The following is a 20111-nucleotide window of genomic DNA, read 5'->3' as shown; positions in this document are numbered from 1 at the left end:
GGGCCATCAGAGCTGTGTGCAGACTGACAGCTGGGGGCGGGGCCATCAGAGCTGTGCAGACTGACAGCTGGGGGCGGGGCCATCAGAGCTCTGCAGACTGACAGCTCAGGGCGGGGCCATCAGAGCTGTGCAGACTGACAGCTGGGGGCGGGGCCATCAGAGCTGTGTGCAGACTGACAGCTGGGGGCGGGGCCATCAGAGCTGTGTGCAGACTGACAGCTGGGGGCGGGGCCATCAGAGCTGTGCAGACTGACAGCTGGGGGCGGGGCCATCAGAGCTGTGCAGACTGACAGCTGGGTGCGGGGCCATCAGAGCTGTGCAGACTGACAGCTGGGGGCGGGGCCATCAGAGCTGTGTAGACTGACAGCTGGGGGCGGGGCCATCAGAGCTGTGCAGACTGACAGCTGGGGGCGGGGCCATCAGAGCTGTGCAGACTGACAGCTGGGGCGGGGCCATCAGAGCTCTGCAGACTGACAGCTGGGGGCGGGGCCATCAGAGCTGTGTGCAGACTGACAGCTGGGGGCGGGGCCATCAGAGCTGTGCAGACTGACAGCTGGGGGCGGGGCCATCAGAGCTGTGTGCAGACTGACAGCTGGGGGCGGGGCCATCAGAGCTGTGCAGACTGACAGCTGGGGGCGGGGCCATCAGAGCTCTGCAGACTGACAGCTCAGGGCGGGGCCATCAGAGCTGTGCAGACTGACAGCTGGGGGCGGGGCCATCAGAGCTGTGTGCAGACTGACAGCTGGGGGCGGGGCCATCAGAGCTGTGCAGACTGACAGCTGGGGGCGGGGCCATCAGAGCTGTGTGCAGACTGACAGCTGGGGGCGGGGCCATCAGAGCTGTGCAGACTGACAGCTAGGGGCGGGGCCATCAGAGCTGTGTGCAGACTGACAGCTGGGGGCGGGGCCATCAGAGCTGTGCAGACTGACAGCTGGGGGCGGGGCCATCAGAGCTGTGTGCAGACTGACAGCTGGGGGCGGGGCCATCAGAGCTGTGCAGACTGACAGCTGGGGGCGGGGCCATCAGAGCTGTGCAGACTGACAGCTAGGGGCGGGGCCATCAGAGCTGTGTGCAGACTGACAGCTGGGGGCGGGGCCATCAGAGCTGTGCAGACTGACAGCTGGGGGCGGGGCCATCAGAGCTGTGCAGACTGACAGCTGGGGGCGGGGCCATCAGAGCTGTGCAGACTGACAGCTGGGGGCGGGGCCATCAGAGCTGTGCAGACTGACAGCTGGGGGCGGGGCCATCAGAGCTGTGCAGACTGACAGCTGGGGGCGGGGCCATCAGAGCTGTGCAGACTGACAGCTGGGGGCGGGGCCATCAGATCTGTGCAGACTGACAGCTGAGGGCGGGGCCATCAGAGCTGTGCAGACTGACAGCTGGGGGCGGGGCCATCAGAGCTGTGCAGACTGACAGCTGGGGGCGGGGCCATCAGAGCTGTGTGCAAACTGACAGCTGGGGGCGGGGCCATCAGAGCTGTGCAGACTGACAGCTGGGGGCGGGGCCATCAGAGCTGTGCAGACTGACAGCTGAGGGCGGGGCCATCAGAGCTGTGCAGACTGACAGCTGGGGGCGGGGCCATCAGAGCTGTGTGCAGACTGACAGCTGGGGGCGGGGCCATCAGAGCTGTGCAGACTGACAGCTGGGGGCGGGGCCATCAGAGCTGTGTAGACTGACAGCTGGGGGCGGGGCCATCAGAGCTGTGCAGACTGACAGCTGGGGGCGGGGCCATCAGAGCTGTGCAGACTGACAGCTGGGGCGGGGCCATCAGAGCTCTGCAGACTGACAGCTGGGGGCGGGGCCATCAGAGCTGTGTGCAGACTGACAGCTGGGGGCGGGGCCATCAGAGCTGTGCAGACTGACAGCTGGGGGCGGGGCCATCAGAGCTGTGTGCAGACTGACAGCTGGGGGCGGGGCCATCAGAGCTGTGCAGACTGACAGCTGGGGGCGGGGCCATCAGAGCTCTGCAGACTGACAGCTCAGGGCGGGGCCATCAGAGCTGTGCAGACTGACAGCTGGGGGCGGGGCCATCAGAGCTGTGTGCAGACTGACAGCTGGGGGCGGGGCCATCAGAGCTGTGCAGACTGACAGCTGGGGGCGGGGCCATCAGAGCTGTGTGCAGACTGACAGCTGGGGGCGGGGCCATCAGAGCTGTGCAGACTGACAGCTAGGGGCGGGGCCATCAGAGCTGTGTGCAGACTGACAGCTGGGGGCGGGGCCATCAGAGCTGTGCAGACTGACAGCTGGGGGCGGGGCCATCAGAGCTGTGTGCAGACTGACAGCTGGGGGCGGGGCCATCAGAGCTGTGCAGACTGACAGCTGGGGGCGGGGCCATCAGAGCTGTGCAGACTGACAGCTAGGGGCGGGGCCATCAGAGCTGTGTGCAGACTGACAGCTGGGGGCGGGGCCATCAGAGCTGTGCAGACTGACAGCTGGGGGCGGGGCCATCAGAGCTGTGCAGACTGACAGCTGGGGGCGGGGCCATCAGAGCTGTGCAGACTGACAGCTGGGGGCGGGGCCATCAGAGCTGTGCAGACTGACAGCTGGGGGCGGGGCCATCAGAGCTGTGCAGACTGACAGCTGGGGGCGGGGCCATCAGAGCTGTGCAGACTGACAGCTGGGGGCGGGGCCATCAGATCTGTGCAGACTGACAGCTGAGGGCGGGGCCATCAGAGCTGTGCAGACTGACAGCTGGGGGCGGGGCCATCAGAGCTGTGCAGACTGACAGCTGGGGGCGGGGCCATCAGAGCTGTGTGCAAACTGACAGCTGGGGGCGGGGCCATCAGAGCTGTGCAGACTGACAGCTGGGGGCGGGGCCATCAGAGCTGTGCAGACTGACAGCTGAGGGCGGGGCCATCAGAGCTGTGCAGACTGACAGCTGGGGGCGGGGCCATCAGAGCTGTGTGCAGACTGACAGCTGGGGGCGGGGCCATCAGAGCTGTGCAGACTGACAGCTGGGGGCGGGGCCATCAGAGCTCTGCAGACTGACAGCTCAGGGCGGGGCCATCAGAGCTGTGCAGACTGACAGCTGGGGGCGGGGCCATCAGAGCTGTGTGCAGACTGACAGCTGGGGGCGGGGCCATCAGAGCTGTGCAGACTGACAGCTGGGGGCGGGGCCATCAGAGCTGTGTGCAGACTGACAGCTGGGGGCGGGGCCATCAGAGCTGTGCAGACTGACAGCTAGGGGCGGGGCCATCAGAGCTGTGTGCAGACTGACAGCTGGGGGCGGGGCCATCAGAGCTGTGCAGACTGACAGCTGGGGGCGGGGCCATCAGAGCTGTGTGCAGACTGACAGCTGGGGGCGGGGCCATCAGAGCTGTGCAGACTGACAGCTGGGGGCGGGGCCATCAGAGCTGTGCAGACTGACAGCTGGGGGCGGGGCCATCAGATCTGTGCAGACTGACAGCTGAGGGCGGGGCCATCAGAGCTGTGCAGACTGACAGCTGGGGGCGGGGCCATCAGAGCTGTGCAGACTGACAGCTGGGGGCGGGGCCATCAGAGCTGTGTGCAAACTGACAGCTGGGGGCGGGGCCATCAGAGCTGTGCAGACTGACAGCTGGGGGCGGGGCCATCAGAGCTGTGCAGACTGACAGCTGAGGGCGGGGCCATCACAGCTGTGTGCAGACTGACAGCTGGGGGCGGGGCCATCAGAGCTGTGTGCAGACTGATAACTGGGGGCGGGGCCATCAGAGCTGTGCAGACTGACAGCTGGGGGCGGGGCCATCAGAGCTGTGCAGACTGACAGCTGGGGGCGGGGCCATCAGAGCTGTGCAGACAGACAGCTGGGGGCGGGGCCATCAGAGCTGTGCAGACAGACAGCTGGGGGCGGGGCCATCAGAGCTGTGCAGACTGACAGCTGGGGGCGGGGCCATCAGAGCTGTGTGCAGACTGACAGCTGGGGGCGGGGCCATCAGAGCTGTGCAGACTGACAGCTGGGGGCGGGGCCATCAGAGCTGTGTGCAGACTGACAGCTGGGGGCGGGGCCATCAGAGCTGTGCAGACTGACAGCTGGGGGCGGGGCCATCAGAGCTGTGCAGACTGACAGCTGGGGGCGGGGCCATCAGAGCTGTGCAGACTGACAGCTAGGGGCGGGGCCATCAGAGCTGTGTGCAGACTGACAGCTGGGGGCGGGGCCATCAGAGCTGTGCAGACTGACAGCTGGGGGCGGGGCCATCAGAGCTGTGTGCAGACTGACAGCTGGGGGCGGGGCCATCAGAGCTGTGTGCAGACAGACAGCTGGGGGCGGGGCCATCAGAGCTGTGTGCAGACTGACAGCTGGGGGCGGGGCCATCAGAGCTGTGTGCAGACTGATAGCTGGGGGCGGGGCCATCAGAGCTGTGCAGACTGACAGCTGGGGGCGGGGCCATCAGAGCTGTGTGCAGACAGACAGCTGGGGGCGGGGCCATCAGAGCTGTGTGCAAACTGACAGCTGGGGGCGGGGCCATCAGAGCTGTGCAGACTGACAGCTGGGGGCGGGGCCATCAGAGCTGTGTGCAAACTGACAGCTGGGGGCGGGGCCATCAGAGCTGTGCAGACTGACAGCTGGGGGCGGGGCCATCAGAGCTGTGCAGACTGACAGCTGAGGGCGGGGCCATTTCATCGTCCGGTCTAATCAGCGATCAGTTTCTATACGGGAAAAATGAAAAGTCAGTGACGTCATGTGTGGGCGGTTCCTCCGACCTGTAGTCAAGGGCAGGTCACTTCCTGGTTACAGGACGCGTTGCTGTGGAGAGCGGAGCATTTCCTGTTTCCAGGGTGACGGCGCCGCACAGTGCCGGGAGATGGACGCTGAGCGGCTGCAGACGTCCCTGGAGCTGGTGTCCGGCTGCGGCCTGAGCCCCGAGCAGAGCGCGGCCCTGAGCTGCTCCCTGCTGCTGCTGCGGAGGGATATGCGGCTGTGCCGGGCCTTCTTCTGGGGCAAGATCCTGGGGGTCCGCGGGGATTATTACATCGCGCAAGGCACGGAGGGCGGCGAGGAGCTGCGGGGCCGGAGGACGTTCTACAGGTGAGAGACCCGGGGGGGCCCCGATACCGGAGAGATACGGGGGGGCCCCGATACCGGAGAGATACGGGGGGGCCCCGATACCGAGAGGAGACCCGGGGGCCCTATACCGAGAGGAGACCCGGGGAGGGCCCCGATACTGAGAGGAGACCCAGGGGGGCCCCGATACCAGAGAGACCCAGGGGGCCCTATACCGAGAGGAGACCCGGGGAGGGCCCCGATACTGAGAGGAGACCCGGGGGGCCCCGATACCAGAGAGACCCAGGGGGCCCTATACCGAGAAGAGACCCGGGGAGGCCCCGATACCGGAGAGATACGGGGGGCCCCGATACCGAGAGGAGACCCGGGGAGGGCCCCGATACCGAGAGGAGACCCGGGGAGGGCCCCGATACCGAGAGGAGACCCGGGGAGGGCCCCGATACCGAGAGGAGGCCCGGGGGCCCTATACCGAGAAGAGACCCGGGGGGCCCCGATACCGGAGAGATACGGGGGGCCCCGATACCGAGAGGAGACCCGGGGAGGGCCCCGATACCGAGAGGAGACCCGGGGAGGGCCCCGATACCGAGAGGAGACCCGGGGAGGGCCCCGATACCGAGAGGAGGCCCGGGGGCCCTATACCGAGAAGAAACCCGGTGGGCCCCGATACCGAGAGGAGACCCAGGGGGGCCCCGATAGCGAGAGGAAACCCGGGGGGCCCCGATACCAGAGAGACCCAGGGGGCCCTATACCGAGAAGAGACCCGGGGGGGCCCCGATACCGGAGAGACACAGGGGGGGCCCCGATACCGAGAAGAGACCTGGGGGGCCCCGATACCGAGAAGAGACCCGGGGGGGCCCCGATACCGAGAGGAGACCCGGGGGGCCCCGATACCGAGAGGAGACCCGGGGGGCCCCGATACCGAGAGGAGACCCGGGGGGGCCCATTATTCAGACCAAGGGGATACAAGGGGTCCTCAAAGAGTGGTAGTAACGGGTTGCACATCCAGTTGGGTGGGCTCTGTCCTGGCCCCAGTGTTGTTCAGCCTCTTTATCAATGATTTAGATGAGAGAACTGAAGGTTCAGATGATGCAGAGATAGGAGGGATAGCGGACCCCAGAGAAGACAGAGAGGAGTCAGAGGATCTAGAGAAGCTTCTACAATGGGCAGCGAGTAATAGAATGGGATTTACTGGGGAGAAGTGTAAAGTCCTACATCTGGGCAAGGAAAACAAAAATGACTTCTACAGAATGGAAATAGAACTAAGCAACAGTACGTGTGAAAAAGACTTGTGTATAGTTTTAGATCACAGACTGCACAGGAGTCAACAGTGTGATGCAGCAGCAAAAAAGGCAAACACAGTTCTGGGATGTATTAACAGAAGCATACAGTCTAGATCACGTGAAGTCATTATCCCCCTCTACTCCTCTTTGGTCAGACCTCATCTGGAATACTGTGTCCAGTTTTGGGCTCCACATTTTAAAAAAAACATTGAAAAACTGAAACAAGTTCAGAGAAGAGCGACCAGAATGGTGACCGGTCTGCAAACCATGTCCTATGAGGAACGGTTACAGGATCTGGGAATGTTCAACTTACAAAAGAGAAGACTGAGAGGAGACTTAATAGCTGTCTACAAATATCTTCAGGGCTGTCACATTGTAGAGGGATCGGCTTTATTCTCATTTGCACAAAGAAAGACTAGAAGCAATGGGATGAAACTAAATGGAGAAGATACAGATCAGATATTAGAAGACACTGTATGACAGTGAGGGTGATCATTGAGTGGAACAGGCGGCCACGAGAGGTGGTGAGTTCTCCTTCAATGGACGTCTTCAGAGGCCGGACAGACATCTGTCTGAGATGGTTTAGTGACTCCTGCATTGAGCCGGGGGTTGGACACGAGGACCCCCGAGGTCCCCTCTAATGAGAACATTCTAGGATTCCTTCCGTATACTGTATGTAACCTGGGGGTGCACTGTCTGGGGGTGCACAGTAATTTGGGTGCTGATGTGTCGCCCCTTTCCTTGCAGCCTGAATTGTCTGGATTGGTGCCTTCTTTCCCCGCCCACAGATGACATCATCAGAGAGGCGCAGGCCATTAGGGGGCGTTTCATCGGAGACCCCGCCCATGAGTATGAGCTCACAGTCCGCGGGAAGGCGGGGGAGGGGACTGAGGCGTACGAGGAGGAGGTGACGGTAATTGTGCATTTTCGGGGTGGTCTCTATCTCGGGGCGTCTGGTGGAGACGTCTGATGTGTTTTTCCCGTTTTCTCTTTGTCAGAATCACATTAAGGAGGAGTCTCGTCTGATCGGCACAATCGCACTGATCGATCGAGAGGCGGCGGTGGCCCCCCGGGGGGCGCTCACCAAGAGTCCACTCGGACAGGTCCACATAAACCACAGCTTCCGAGGTAAAGCGGAGCCAGCTGTCTGACTGGGGGGGGGGGTGCAGCGCTTCATGGGGCCGGTGGACCCTTGTGTTCAGGAGCTGCAGATTATTGCTGTCACATGGTATTCTGCAGAGCATCGCCTCTTCTCCCAGATTGCCCCTTGTACAGTATATGTCAGTCCTGGTCGGTGCCGGGGAAGGGTCCCCTCCGTACGCTCGTTACCACGTAGCGGTCTCCGTCTCTGCTGTGAGGGTCCGAATATTCCTTCACCCACCTCTGTAGACATGACCTGTACCTGTCATGGGTTCATGACCTCTGACCCTGTGCTCTTGCCCCTCCAGGTCTTACAGTGAGCGAAGCAAAAAAGCTCAGCTCCTTCTTCCACTTCACCCCGACGCCGAGTCCCAAGAAGAAGTCTCTGCTGGAGAAGGCCGAGCAGGACCCCGCCATCGACTTCCTGGACTCCTTAGAGCACGACGTCCCTAAAGGTGAGTGACTGACGGTGGTCCGCTCACAGCAGGGGCTACCAGTGTACCCATAATGCCCGGGTGCATTGAGTGGCCCCTGCTGTAAGAACTGAGCAGTGGAACTGTCCTAGGGGAACACAGGAGGTATATACTGTATATATACACCCCTGCCAAGACACTAAAGCACCACAGAGTATTTAAGGAGAACAAGCATGCTGGGGCACAGGCAGAGTTATGAATGGTGCAGGGTCTTCAGCAGAACAGAGGATTTCAGGAGATGAGCACGCAGATCTGGTGAGTCATGTCTTGGAAGGAGCAGAGTATTTCAGCAGTGATTATCTTGGGGGAGAGGAGACGCTCTGCGGAGTTTGATTATCTTGGGGGAGAGGAGACGCTCTGCGGAGTTTGATTATCTTGGGGGAGAGGAGACGCTCTGCGGAGTTTGATTATCTTGGGGGAGAGGAGACGCTCTGCGGAGTTTGATTATCTTGGGGGAGAGGAGACGCTCTGCGGAGTTTGATTATCTTGGGGGAGAGGAGACGCGCTGCGGAGTTTGATTATCTTGGGGGAGAGGAGACGCTCTGCGGAGTTTGATTATCTTGAGGGAGAGGAGACGCTCTGCGGAGTTTGATTATCTTGGGGGAGAGGAGACGCTCTGCGGAGTTTGATTATCTTGGGGGAGAGGAGACGCTCTGCGGAGTTTGATTATCTTGGGGGAGAGGAGACGCTCTGCGGAGTTTGATTATCTTGGGGGAGAGGAGACGCTCTGCGGAGTTTGATTATCTTGGGGGAGAGGAGACACTCTGCAGAGTTTGATTATCTTGGGGGAGAGGAGACGCTCTGCGGAGTTTGATTATCTTGGGGGAGAGGAGACGCTCTGCGCAGTTTCTCTAGGACCAGTACAGCAGCAGCCGGTGACCGTGGCGGAAGGTGCGGACCTCATTTTCTATGGCGCGGCCTTGTATGTAGTCCCGGCTGCGATCAGGCCGAGGAGCGTGTCGTGCCAGCAGTCTGCGCCGCAGCAAAGCCGCCGAGTCCTGGTAGGATGAGACCGGTGAGGACATCAGACAACGGTGGTCTCCATGTAATGGAGAGACCGTGCACGCTCCTCCGTGACCTGGAGTCCTGTGGCACAGACGGCAGGAGCAATTCCTGATCGCGGGGGGGCCGCCTGATCGCGGGGGGCCGCCACCCGCTGCATGGCCTGCGATACGCAATGCTTCACTACGAGTCCCGCTGTGATACGGGATGCAATGCCTGAATCTAGCGAGCGCAGAGATGGCTCCTGTTCAGAGGTGCAGGACCACCCGCTCGTCTGTGGACGGCAGCTGGGACCCCACAACTAAACCCAGTCAGTGCCGACACAAAATATTTCATCCGACGCCCCAAATCTTCTCTTTTTATGGTGGTTATGGTAGGAAATGGGAGCGGCGTCTCCCCTGTACTGCCATATATAAGGGCTCAGTGGTAACACTATGATAATGGTGAGGATCACAGCCCAGAACTGCCATCATGTCCTCTACACCCGCTGCCTGGGCCCACGCAGCCGGCCACCTCCTCCTCAGATGTGACCACCGCTCCTATTCCTTGGACTGCAGCAGTGACACGGGCATTACTGACACAGGCAGCGGGGCTACGGTGACACGGGCATTAGTGACACAGGCAGCGGGGCCACGGCGATACGGGCAGCTGCGACATGGACAGCAGTGCTAAGGGCAGCAGGGCCACGGTGACACGGGCATTAGTGACACGGGCAGCGGGGCCCACGGTGACACGGGCAGCAGTGACACGGGCATTAGTGGCACAGGCAGTGGGGCCACGGTGATACGGGCAGCTGCGACATGGACAGCAGTGCTAAGGGCAGCAGGGCCACGGTGACACGGGCATTAGTGACACAGGCAGCGGGGCCCACGGTGACACGGGCAGCAGTGACAAAGGCAGTGGGGCCACGGTGACACGGGCATTAGTGACACAGGCAGTGGGGCCACGGTGACACGGGCAGCTGCGACATGGACAGCAGTGCTAAGGGCAGCAGGGCCACGGGCATTAGTGACACAGGCAGCGGGGCCCACGGTGACACGGGCAGCAGTGACAAAGGCAGTGGGGCCACGGTGACACGGGCATTAGTGGCACAGGCAGTGGGGCCACGGTGATACGGGCAGCTGCGACATGGACAGCAGTGCTAAGGGCAGCAGGGCCACGGTGACACGGGCATTAGTGACACAGGCAGCGGGGCCACGGGCATTAGTGACAAAGGCAGCGGGGCCACGGTGACACGGGCATTAGTGACACAGGCAGCAGTGACACAGGCAATGGAGCCATGGTGATACGGGCAGCAGTGACAAAGGCAGCGGGGCCACGGTGATACGGGCATTAGTGACACAGGCAGCGGGGCCACGGTGATACGGGCAGCAGTGACACAGGCAATGGAGCCACGGTGATACGGGCAGCAGTGACAAAGGCAGCGGGGCCACGGGCAGCAGTGACACAGGCAATGGAGCCACGGTGATACGGGCAGCAGTGACACAGGCAATGGAACCACGGTGATACGGGCATTAGTGACACAGGCAGTGGGGCCACGGTGATACGGGCAGCAGTGACACAGGCAGTGGGGCCACGGTGATACGGGCAGCAGTGACAAAGGCAGCGGGGCCACGGTGATACGGGCATTAGTGACACAGGCAGCGGGGCCACGGTGATACGGGCAGCAGTGACACAGGCAATGGAGCCACGGTGATACGGGCAGCAGTGACAAAGGCAGCGGGGCCACGGTGATACGGGCATTAGTGACACAGGCAGTGGGGCCACGGTGATACGGGCAGCAGTGACACAGGCAATGGAGCCACGGTGATACGGGCAGCAGTGACAAAGGCAGCGGGGCCACGGTGATACGGGCATTAGTGACACAGGCAGCGGGGCCACGGTGATACGGGCAGCAGTGACACAGGCAATGGAGCCACGGTGATACGGGCATTAGTGACACAGGCAGTGGGGCCACGGTGATACGGGCATTAGTGACACAGGCAGTGGGGCCACGGTGATAAGGGCAGCTGCGACATGGGCAGCGGTGACTTGGGCAACGGTGACATGGGCCATGGTGACATGTGCAGCGGATACATGGGCCATGGTGACACAGGCAGCAGTGACACAGGCAGAAGGGCCACGATGACACGGGCAGTGGTGACATGGGCAGCGGTGACATGGGCCATGGTGACACGGGCAGCGGGGCCGCGGTGACACAGGCAGTAGTGACACAGGCAGTGGGGCCGCGGTGACACAGGCAGCAGTGACACAGGCAGAAGGGCCACGATGACACGGGCAGTGGTGACATGGGCAGCGGTGACACGGGCAGCGGTGACATGGGCCATGGTGACACGGGCAGCGGGGCCGCGGTGACACAGGCAGTGGGGCTGCGGTGACACGGGCAGCAGCGACATGAGCCATGGTGACACAGGCAGTAGGTCTGCGGTGACACGGGCAGTAGTGACACAGGCAGTGGGGCAGCAGTGACTCGGGCAGCGGCGACATGAGCCATGGTGACACAGGCAGCAATGACATGGGCAGCAGTGACACGGGCAGTGGGGCCACGGTGACACGGGTAGTAGTGACACGGGCAGCGGCTGCGTCCTCTGCTCTTTACAGGGTTGGAGCGGGGATTAGCTGCAGTCGATCGGCCCCTCAGTCACAGCGCAGACGACCGCGCCCGTCTACCAGGACGCAGCCTCTAAGCTTTCCCATGTGTCGGCTGCCGCACCCTCCTGTGCCCCGGGGCCGGAGCGTGGAGACGGGCCAGAGACGGCCCTTTGGCGGCCACCAAGAATGAGAAATATGGTTTTCATTGTTGAGAAGAGAAAAGCTGCAAAAGAAATTTCCACTTTTCTGCTCAGAAGAGACGAGATCTCAGTGCAGATCCCGAGAGTCCGCCACCGGCCCACCATGCCCTGCACCCCTCCTCCCCTAGACACGATGCCGCCCCCAGATGTGGCAGAGGACGGCCGTCTGACACCTCCGCACCCACTCAATTCATGTCATCTCATGAGGCCTCCGGAGAGGAAAAGCGACCCTGCTGCTGCGGGAAGGTGGGAACACTGCAGCCAATCACTGTCCACAGCGGTCAAGTCTGTGCCTGGATGTAGAGACTGGGAGCAGCGGGGGAAGATCGGTGGGTTAACCTGTTCCTGGCCAGACAAGTCTTAGAAGTGAGAGTGGCAGCTCGGAAATCCAGGGCTCCTACGTTACATGCAGTTAGTGAATGGGTCGGTATCTGATCCGTCCTGCCATACCGGCGCCGGCAGCCATACCGGCAGTAGATCACGTTATACAGGTGTCTGCTCTCTGCCCGCAGGTTGCTGGAGTCTGCAGTGCGAGCAGGGGGGCAGCGTGGTGGTCCTGCGCAGTCTGCTGTGGCTGGGGATGACCTTCGCCCACGTCCCTCTCACCCCGCAGCACGGCTACGTATACATCGGGAACGGAGAGCGGAATATCGACCTGCCCTTCATGATCTGAGAAGACGACCACCATCACCATCATCATCTTCATCAGTCACGAGAGCCGCAGCCCCCCCCCCCCCCCCGAGATCAAAGGGACTGATATCTGCCCCCACATTACTGTGTGAACAGGTGAAATAAAGGCTCTTCTAGAACCCTCCGCAGAGCAGACGGTGCGGGAAGCATTTATTCATCTATTACAGTCCCATGACGAGCGGCGCTCACTGCCTGAAGGTCAGCGGCGCTCACTGCCTGAAGGTCAGCGGCGCTCACTGCCTGAAGGTCAGCGGCGCTCACTGCCTGAAGGTCAGCGGCGCTCACTGCCTGAAGGTCAGCGGCGCTCACTGCCTGAAGGTCAGCGGCGCTCACTGCCTGAAGGTCAGCGGTTTACGGCCGTAGCGAATGTTGTCCTTCATGATGGGGTCCCCAACCGGCATTTTCACCTTACACCACTTCAGGCCCTTCCTCAGGATGGGTTTAGCGGTGGACACAGAGAAGAACGTGAGGTACCTGAGGGGGAGACGGAGAACAAGACCATCAGACAGAAGTGCTGATAACAGAGGACAATAGACTGAATATATATACACATCACTCTGCATTTAACAGAGGGACCAGGAGTCCAATATCACCCATCACAACACTCAATAGGGTCGGGTAGAAGACCCCATGAACCCTGATAGTTCCCCATTACCCCTAAGAGGGACGGTTCACATCTCCCTGCCTTTATGAGGGTGATCGGCCATTCAGCACTGTGACCGTGAGGACTGCCCCCTCCCAGCCCCCCGTGTAACCCTCAGGGCTGTCCCCTCCCAGCCCCCCGTGTAACCCTCAGGGCTGTCCCCTCCCATCCCCCCGGCGTAACCCTCAGGGCTGTCCCCTCCCATCCCCCCGGCGTAACCCTCAGGGCTGTCCCCTCCCATCCCCCCGGCGTAACCCTCAGGGCTGTCCCCTCCCATCCCCCCGGCGTAACCCTCAGGGCTGACCCCTCCCATCCCCCCGGCGTAACCCTCAGGGCTGACCCCCTCCCATCCCCCCCGGCGTAACCCTGAGGGCTGACCCCCTCCCATCCCCCCGGCGAAACACTCAGGGCTGACCCCCTCCCATCCCCCCGGCGTAACCCTGAGGGCTGTCCCCTCCCATCCACCCGGCGTAACCCTCAGGGCTGTCCCCTCCCATCCCCCCGGCGTAACCCTGAGGGCTGTCCCCTCCCATCCCCCCGGCGTAACCCTCAGGGCTGTCCCCTCCCATCCCCCCGGCGTAACCCTCAGGGTTGACCCCCTCCCATCCCCCCGGCGTAACCCTCAGGGCTGACCCCCTCCCATCCCCCCGGCGTAACCCTGAGGGCTGACCCCCTCCCATCCCCCCGGCGAAACCCTCAGGGCTGACCCCCTCCCATCCCCCCGGCGAAACCCTCAGGGCTGACCCCCTCCCATCCCCCCGGCGAAACCCTCAGGGCTGTCCCCTCCCATCCCCCCGGCGAAACCCTCAGGGCTGACCCCCTCCCATCCCCCCGGCGAAACCCTCAGGGCTGTCCCCTCCCATCCCCCCGGCGAAACCCTCAGGGCTGTCCCCTCCCATCCCCCCGGCGAAACCCTCAGGGCTGACCCCCTCCCATCCCCCCGGCGAAACCCTCAGGGCTGTCCCCTCCCATCCCCCCGGCGTAACCCTCAGGGCTGTCCCCTCCCATCCACCCGGCGTAACCCTCAGGGCTGTCCCCTCCCATCCCCCCGGCGTAACCCTCAGGGCTGTCCCCTCCCATCCACCCGGCGTAACCCTCAGGGCTGTCCCCTCCCATCCCCCCGGCGTAACCCTCAGGGCTGACCCCCTCCCATCCACCCGGCGTAACCCTCAGGGCTGTCCCCTCCCATCCCCCCGGCGTAACCCTCAGGGCTGTCCCCTCCCATCCCCCCGGCGTAACCCTCAGGGCTGACCCCCTCCCATCCCCCCGGCGTAACCCTCAGGGCTGACCCCCTCCCATCCCCCCGGCGTAACCCTCAGGGCTGACCCCCTCCCATCCACCCGGCGTAACCCTCAGGGCTGTCCCCTCCCATCCACCCGGCATAACCCTCAGGGCTGTCCCCTCCCATCCCCCCGGCGTAACCCTGAGGGCTGTCCTCTCCCATCCCCCCGGCGTAACCCTGAGGGCTGTCCCCTCCCATCCCCCCGGCGTAACCCTCAGGGCTGTCCCCTCCCATCCCCCCGGCGTAACCCTCAGGGCTGTCCCCTCCCATCCCCCCGGCGTAACCCCGAGGGCTGTCCCCTCCCATCCCCCCGTTGTAACCCCGAGGGTTGTCCCCTCCCATCCCCCCGGCGTAACCCCGAGGGCTGTCCCCTCCCATCCCCCCGTTGTAACCCCGAGGGTTGTCCCCTCCCATCCCCCCGGTGTAACCCCGAGGGCTGACCCCTCCCATCCCCCCAGTGTAACCCCGAGGGCTGACCCCTCCCATCCCCCCAGTGTAACCCCGAGGGCTGACCCCTCCCATCCCCCCGGTGTAACCCCCGAGGGCTGACCCCTCCCATCCCCCCGGTGTAACCCTGAGGGCTGACCCCTCCCATCCCCCCGGTGTAACCCCGAGGGCTGTCCCCTCCCATCCCCCCGGTGTAACCCTGAGGGCTGACCCCTCCCATCCCCCCGGTGTAACCACGAGGTCTGTCCCCTCCTTTCCCCGGGTGTGACCACTGCACCAATCATCACCTGTTCAGGTGGAACCGAACCCTGGGCGTCATCCCTTCGGGTAGTTTGGGCCGGTGGTTCGGGAACAGTCCTGCCGGCAGAGAAAGAGGAGAACCAAAACTCATTTAGAAGATCGAACTTGTCCCATGTGAAATATTTACATGGTGATTTCATCAAGACCTCTCTTCCCAGGCCCCAGGGTCGGCCCCCAGGGACGGGAGGGGAGGGTCGGCCCCCAGGGACGGGAGGGGAGGGTCGGCCCTCAGGGACGGGAGGGGAGGGTCGGCCCCCAGGGACGGGAGGGGAGGGTCGGCCCCCAGGGACGGGAGGGGAGGGTCGGCCCCCAGGGACGGGAGGGGAGGGTCGGCCCCCAGGGACGGGAGGGGAGGGTCGGCCCCCAGGGACGGGAGGGGAGGGTCGGCCCCCAGGGACGGGAGGGGAGGGTCGGCCCCCAGGGATGGGAGGGGAGGGTCGGCCCCCAGGGACGGGAGGGGAGGGTCGGCCCCCAGGGACAGGCGGGTCGGATTGGATTTGGTCTGGATTTATATCTGCAGATTTTGTGATATTTTGGATCCAAAAAAAGAAAAGAAAAAAAGGAAACCAAGTGCCGGTCCGCCCTCACCTGCTCTGTGCGCCATCTTCACACAGGCCTCCACCTTCTTGTGCTCCTCAGAGCAAAGTCCTGTCACCTTCCGAGACAACATACCCCCGTCCGAGCGAATGAACTGACCGAGAACGAGGACGTCCTGCGGAGAAAGACGACTAACTGTCACCTGACAGCACATCAGAGTGTCATCACATAGCAAAAGCTTCAAATATTATCCTCCAGAGCTGCGCTCACTATTCTGCTGGTGCAGTCACTGTGTACATACATTACATTACTGATCCTGAGTTACATCCTGTATTATACTACAGAGCTGCACTCACTATTCTGCTGGTGCAGTCACTGTGTACATACATTACATTACTGATCCTGAGTTACATCCTGTATTATACCCCAGAGCTGCACTCACTATTCTGCTGGTGCAGTCACTGTGTACATACATTACATTACTGATCCTGAGTTACATCCTGTATTATACCCCAGAGCTGCACTCACTATTCTGCTGGTGCAGTCACTGTGTACATACATTACTGATCCTGAGTTACATCCTGTATTATACTCCAGAGCTGCACTCACTATTCTGCTGGTGTAGTCACTGTGTACATACATTACATTACTGATCCTGAGTTATATCCTGTATTATACTCCAGAGCTGCACTCACTATTCTGCTGGTGCAGTCACTGTGTACATACATTACATTACTGATCCTGAGTTACATCCTGTATTATACTCCAGAGCTGTATTCACTATTCTGCTGGTGCAGTCACTGTGTACATACATTACATTACTGATCCTGAGTTACATCCTGTATTATACTCCAGAGCGGCACTCACTATTCTGCTGGTGCAGTCACTGTGTACATACATTACATTACTGATCCTGAGTTACATCCTGTATTATACCCCAGAGCTGCACTCACTATTCTGCTGGTGCAGTCACTGTGTACATACATTACATTACTGATCCTGAGTTACATCCTGTATTATACTCTAGAGCTGCACTCACTATTCTGCTGGTGCAGTCACTGTGTACATACATTACATTACTGATCCTGAGTTACCTCCTGTATTATACCCCAGAGCTGCACTCACTATTCTGCTGGTGCAGTCACTGTGTACATACATAACTGATCCTGAGTTACATCCTGTATTATACTCCAGAGCTGCACTCACTATTCTGCTGGTGCAGTCACTGTGTACATACATTACTGATCCTGAGTTACATCCTGTATTATACTCCAGAGCTGCACTCACTATTCTGCTGGTGCAGTCACTGTGTACATAACATTACTGATCCTGAGTTACATCCTGTATTATACTCCAGAGCTGCACTCACTATTCTGCTGGTGCAGTCACTGTGTACATACATTACATTACTGATCCTGAGTTACATCCTGTATTATACTCCAGAGCTGCACTCACTATTCTGCTGGTGCTGTCACTGTGTACATACATTACAGTACTGATCCTGAGATACATCCTGTATTATACTCCAGAGCTGCACTCACTATTCTGCTGGTGCAGTCACTGTGTACATACATTACATTACTGATCCTGAGTTACCTCCTGTATTATACTCCAGAGCTGCACTCACTATTCTGCTGGTGCAGTCACTGTGTACATACATAACATTACTGATCCTGAGTTACATCCTGTATTATACTCCAGAGCTGCACTCACTATTCTGCTGGTGCAGTCACTGTGTACATACATTACTGATCCTGAGTTACATCCTGTATTATACTCCAGAGCTGCACTCACTATTCTGCTGGTGCAGTCACTGTGTACATACATTACATTACTGATCCTGAGTTACATCCTGTATTATACTCCAGAGCTGCACTCACTATTCTGCTGGTGCAGTCACTGTGTACATACATTACATTACTGATCCTGAGTTACCTCCTGTATTATACTCCAGAGCTGCACTCACTATTCTGCTGGTGCAGTCACTGTGTATATACATTACATTACTGATCCTGAGTTATATCCTGTATTATACTCCAGAGCTGCACTCACTATTCTACTGGTGCAGTCACTGTGTATATACATTACACTACTGATCCTGAGTTACATCCTGTATTATACTCCAGAGCTGCGCTCACTATTCTGCTGGTGCAGTCACTGTGTACATACATTACATTACTGATCCTGAGTTACATGCTGTATTATACTCCAGAGCTGCACTCACTATTTTGCTGGTGCAGTCAATGTGTATATACATTACATTACTGGTCCTGAGTTACATCCTGCATTATACTCCAGAGCAGCACTCACTATTCTGCTGGTGCAGTCACTGTGTACATACATTGCATTACTGATATGGAGTTACATCCTGTATTATACTCCAGAGCTGCACTCACTATTCTGCTGGTGGAGTCACTATGTACATACATTACATTACTGATCCTGAGTTACATCCTGTATTATCCTCCAGAGCTGCACTCACTATTCTGCTGGTGCAGTCACTGTGTACATACATTACATTACTGATCCTGAGTTACATCCTGTATTATACTCCAGAGCTGCACTCACTATTCTGCTGGTGCAGTCAATGTGTATATACATTACATTACTGATCCTGAGTTACATCCTGCATTATACTCCAGAGCAGCACTCACTATTCTGCTGGTGCAGTCACTGTGTACATACATTACATTACTGATCCTGAGTTACATCCTGTATTATACTCTAGAGCTGCACTCACTATTCTGCTGGTGCAGTCACTGTGCACATACATTGCATTACTGATATGGAGTTACATCCTGTATTATACTCCAGAGCTGCACTCACTATTCTGCTGGTGCAGTCACTGTGTACATACATTACATTACTGATCCTGAGTTACATCCTGTATTATACTCCAGAGCTGCACTCACTATTCTGCTGGTGCAGTCACTGTGTACATACATTACATTACTGATCCTGAGTTACATCCTGTATTATACTCCAGAGCTGCACTCACTATTCTGCTGGTGCAGTCACTGTGTACATACATTACATTAATGATCCTGAGTTACATCCTGTATTATACTCCAGAGCTGCACTCACTATTCTGCGGTGCAGTCACTGTGTACATACATTACATTACTGATCCTGAGTTACCTCCTGTATTATACTCCAGAGCTGCACTCACTATTCTGCTGGTGCAGTCACTGTGTACATACATTACATTACTGATCCTGAGTTACATCCTGTATTATACTCCAGAGCTGCACTCACTATTCTGCTGGTGTAGTCACTGTGTACATACATTACATTACTGATCCTGAGTTACATCCTGTATAATACTCCAGAGCTGCACTCACTATTCTGCTGGTGCAGTCACTGTGTACATACATTACTGATCCTGAGTTACATCCTGTATTATACTCCAGAGCTGCACTCGCTATTCTGCTGGTGTAGTCACTGTGTACATACATTACATTACTGATCCTGAGTTACATCCTGTATTATACTCCAGAGCTGCACTCACTATTCTGCTGGTGCAGTCACTGTGTACATACATTACTGATCCTGAGTTACATCCTGTATTATACTCCAGAGCTGCACTCACTATTCTGCTGGTGCAGTCACTGTGCACATACATTACATTACTGATCCTGAGTTACATCCTGTATTATACTCCAGAGCTGCACTCGGTATTCTGCTGGAGCAGTCACTGTGTACATACATTACATTACTGATCCTGAGTTACATCCTGTATTATACTCCAGAGCTGCACTCACTATTCTGCTGGTTGGGTCACTGTGTACATACATTACATTACTGATCCTGAGTTACATCCTGTATTATACTCCAGAGCTGCACTCACTATTCTGCTGGAGCAGTCACTGTGTACATACATTACATTACTGATCCTGAGTTACATCCTGTATTATACTCCAGAGCTGCACTCTCTATTCTGCTGGTGCAGTCACTGTGTACATACATTACATTACTGATCCTGAGTTACATCCTGTATTATACTCCAGAGCTGCACTCACTATTCTGCTGGTGCAGTCACGGTGTACATACATTACTGATCCTGAGTTACATCCTGTATTATACTCCAGAGCTGCACTCACTATTCTGCTGTTGCAGTCACTGTGTACATACATTACATTACTGATCCTGAGTTACATCCTGAATTATACTCCAGAGCTGCACTCACTATTCTGCTGGTGCAGTCACTGTGTACATACATTACATTACTGATCCTGAGTTACCTCCTGTATTATCCTCCAGAGCTGCACTCACTATTCTGCTGGTGCAGTCACTGTGTACATACATTGCATTACTGATCCTGAGTTACCCCCTGTATTATACTCCAGAGCTGCACTCACTATTCTGCTGGTGCAGTCACTGTGTACATACATTACATTACTGATCCTGAGTTACATCCTGTATTATACTCCAGAGCTGCACTCACTATTCTGCTGGTGCAGTCACTGTGTACATACATTACTGATCCTGAGTTACATCCTGTATTATACTCCAGAGCTGCACTCACTATTTTGCTGGTGCAGTCA

At 58.5% G+C, this 20111-nt stretch overlaps 2 protein-coding genes across 2 annotated transcripts in view; one reads left to right on the top strand and one right to left on the bottom strand.

The window, feature by feature from the left end:
* Positions 1-4666: 4666 nt before the first annotated feature.
* On the top strand, positions 4667-12652 carry RSPH9 (radial spoke head component 9). The gene is made up of 5 exons (XM_073671672.1): positions 4667-5005; positions 7009-7174; positions 7260-7389; positions 7710-7856; positions 12181-12652. The coding sequence occupies exons 1-5, from the start codon at positions 4782-4784 to the stop codon at positions 12339-12341; spliced, it is 828 nt and encodes a 275-aa protein (XP_073527773.1). The 5' UTR covers positions 4667-4781; the 3' UTR covers positions 12342-12652.
* Positions 12485-20111, bottom strand: part of MRPS18A (mitochondrial ribosomal protein S18A) — a 60482-nt gene continuing 52855 nt past the window's right edge. The window contains exons 4-6 of the mRNA XM_073671673.1: positions 15619-15742; positions 15018-15087; positions 12485-12832 (exon numbers count right to left, since the gene is read on the bottom strand). Of these exons, the coding sequence (XP_073527774.1) occupies positions 12688-12832; positions 15018-15087; positions 15619-15742 (339 nt within the window). The 3' untranslated portion in view covers positions 12485-12687. The remainder of the gene's footprint in view (positions 12833-15017; positions 15088-15618; positions 15743-20111) is intronic.

This window comes from Phyllobates terribilis, unplaced genomic scaffold (assembly GCF_046119375.1).
Source record: "Phyllobates terribilis strain yellow unplaced genomic scaffold, ASM4611937v1 Scaffold_3__8_contigs__length_932513732, whole genome shotgun sequence".
NCBI classification, from domain to species: domain Eukaryota; kingdom Metazoa; phylum Chordata; class Amphibia; order Anura; family Dendrobatidae; genus Phyllobates; species Phyllobates terribilis.
This window is presented reverse-complemented; position numbering and strand designations above follow the sequence as displayed.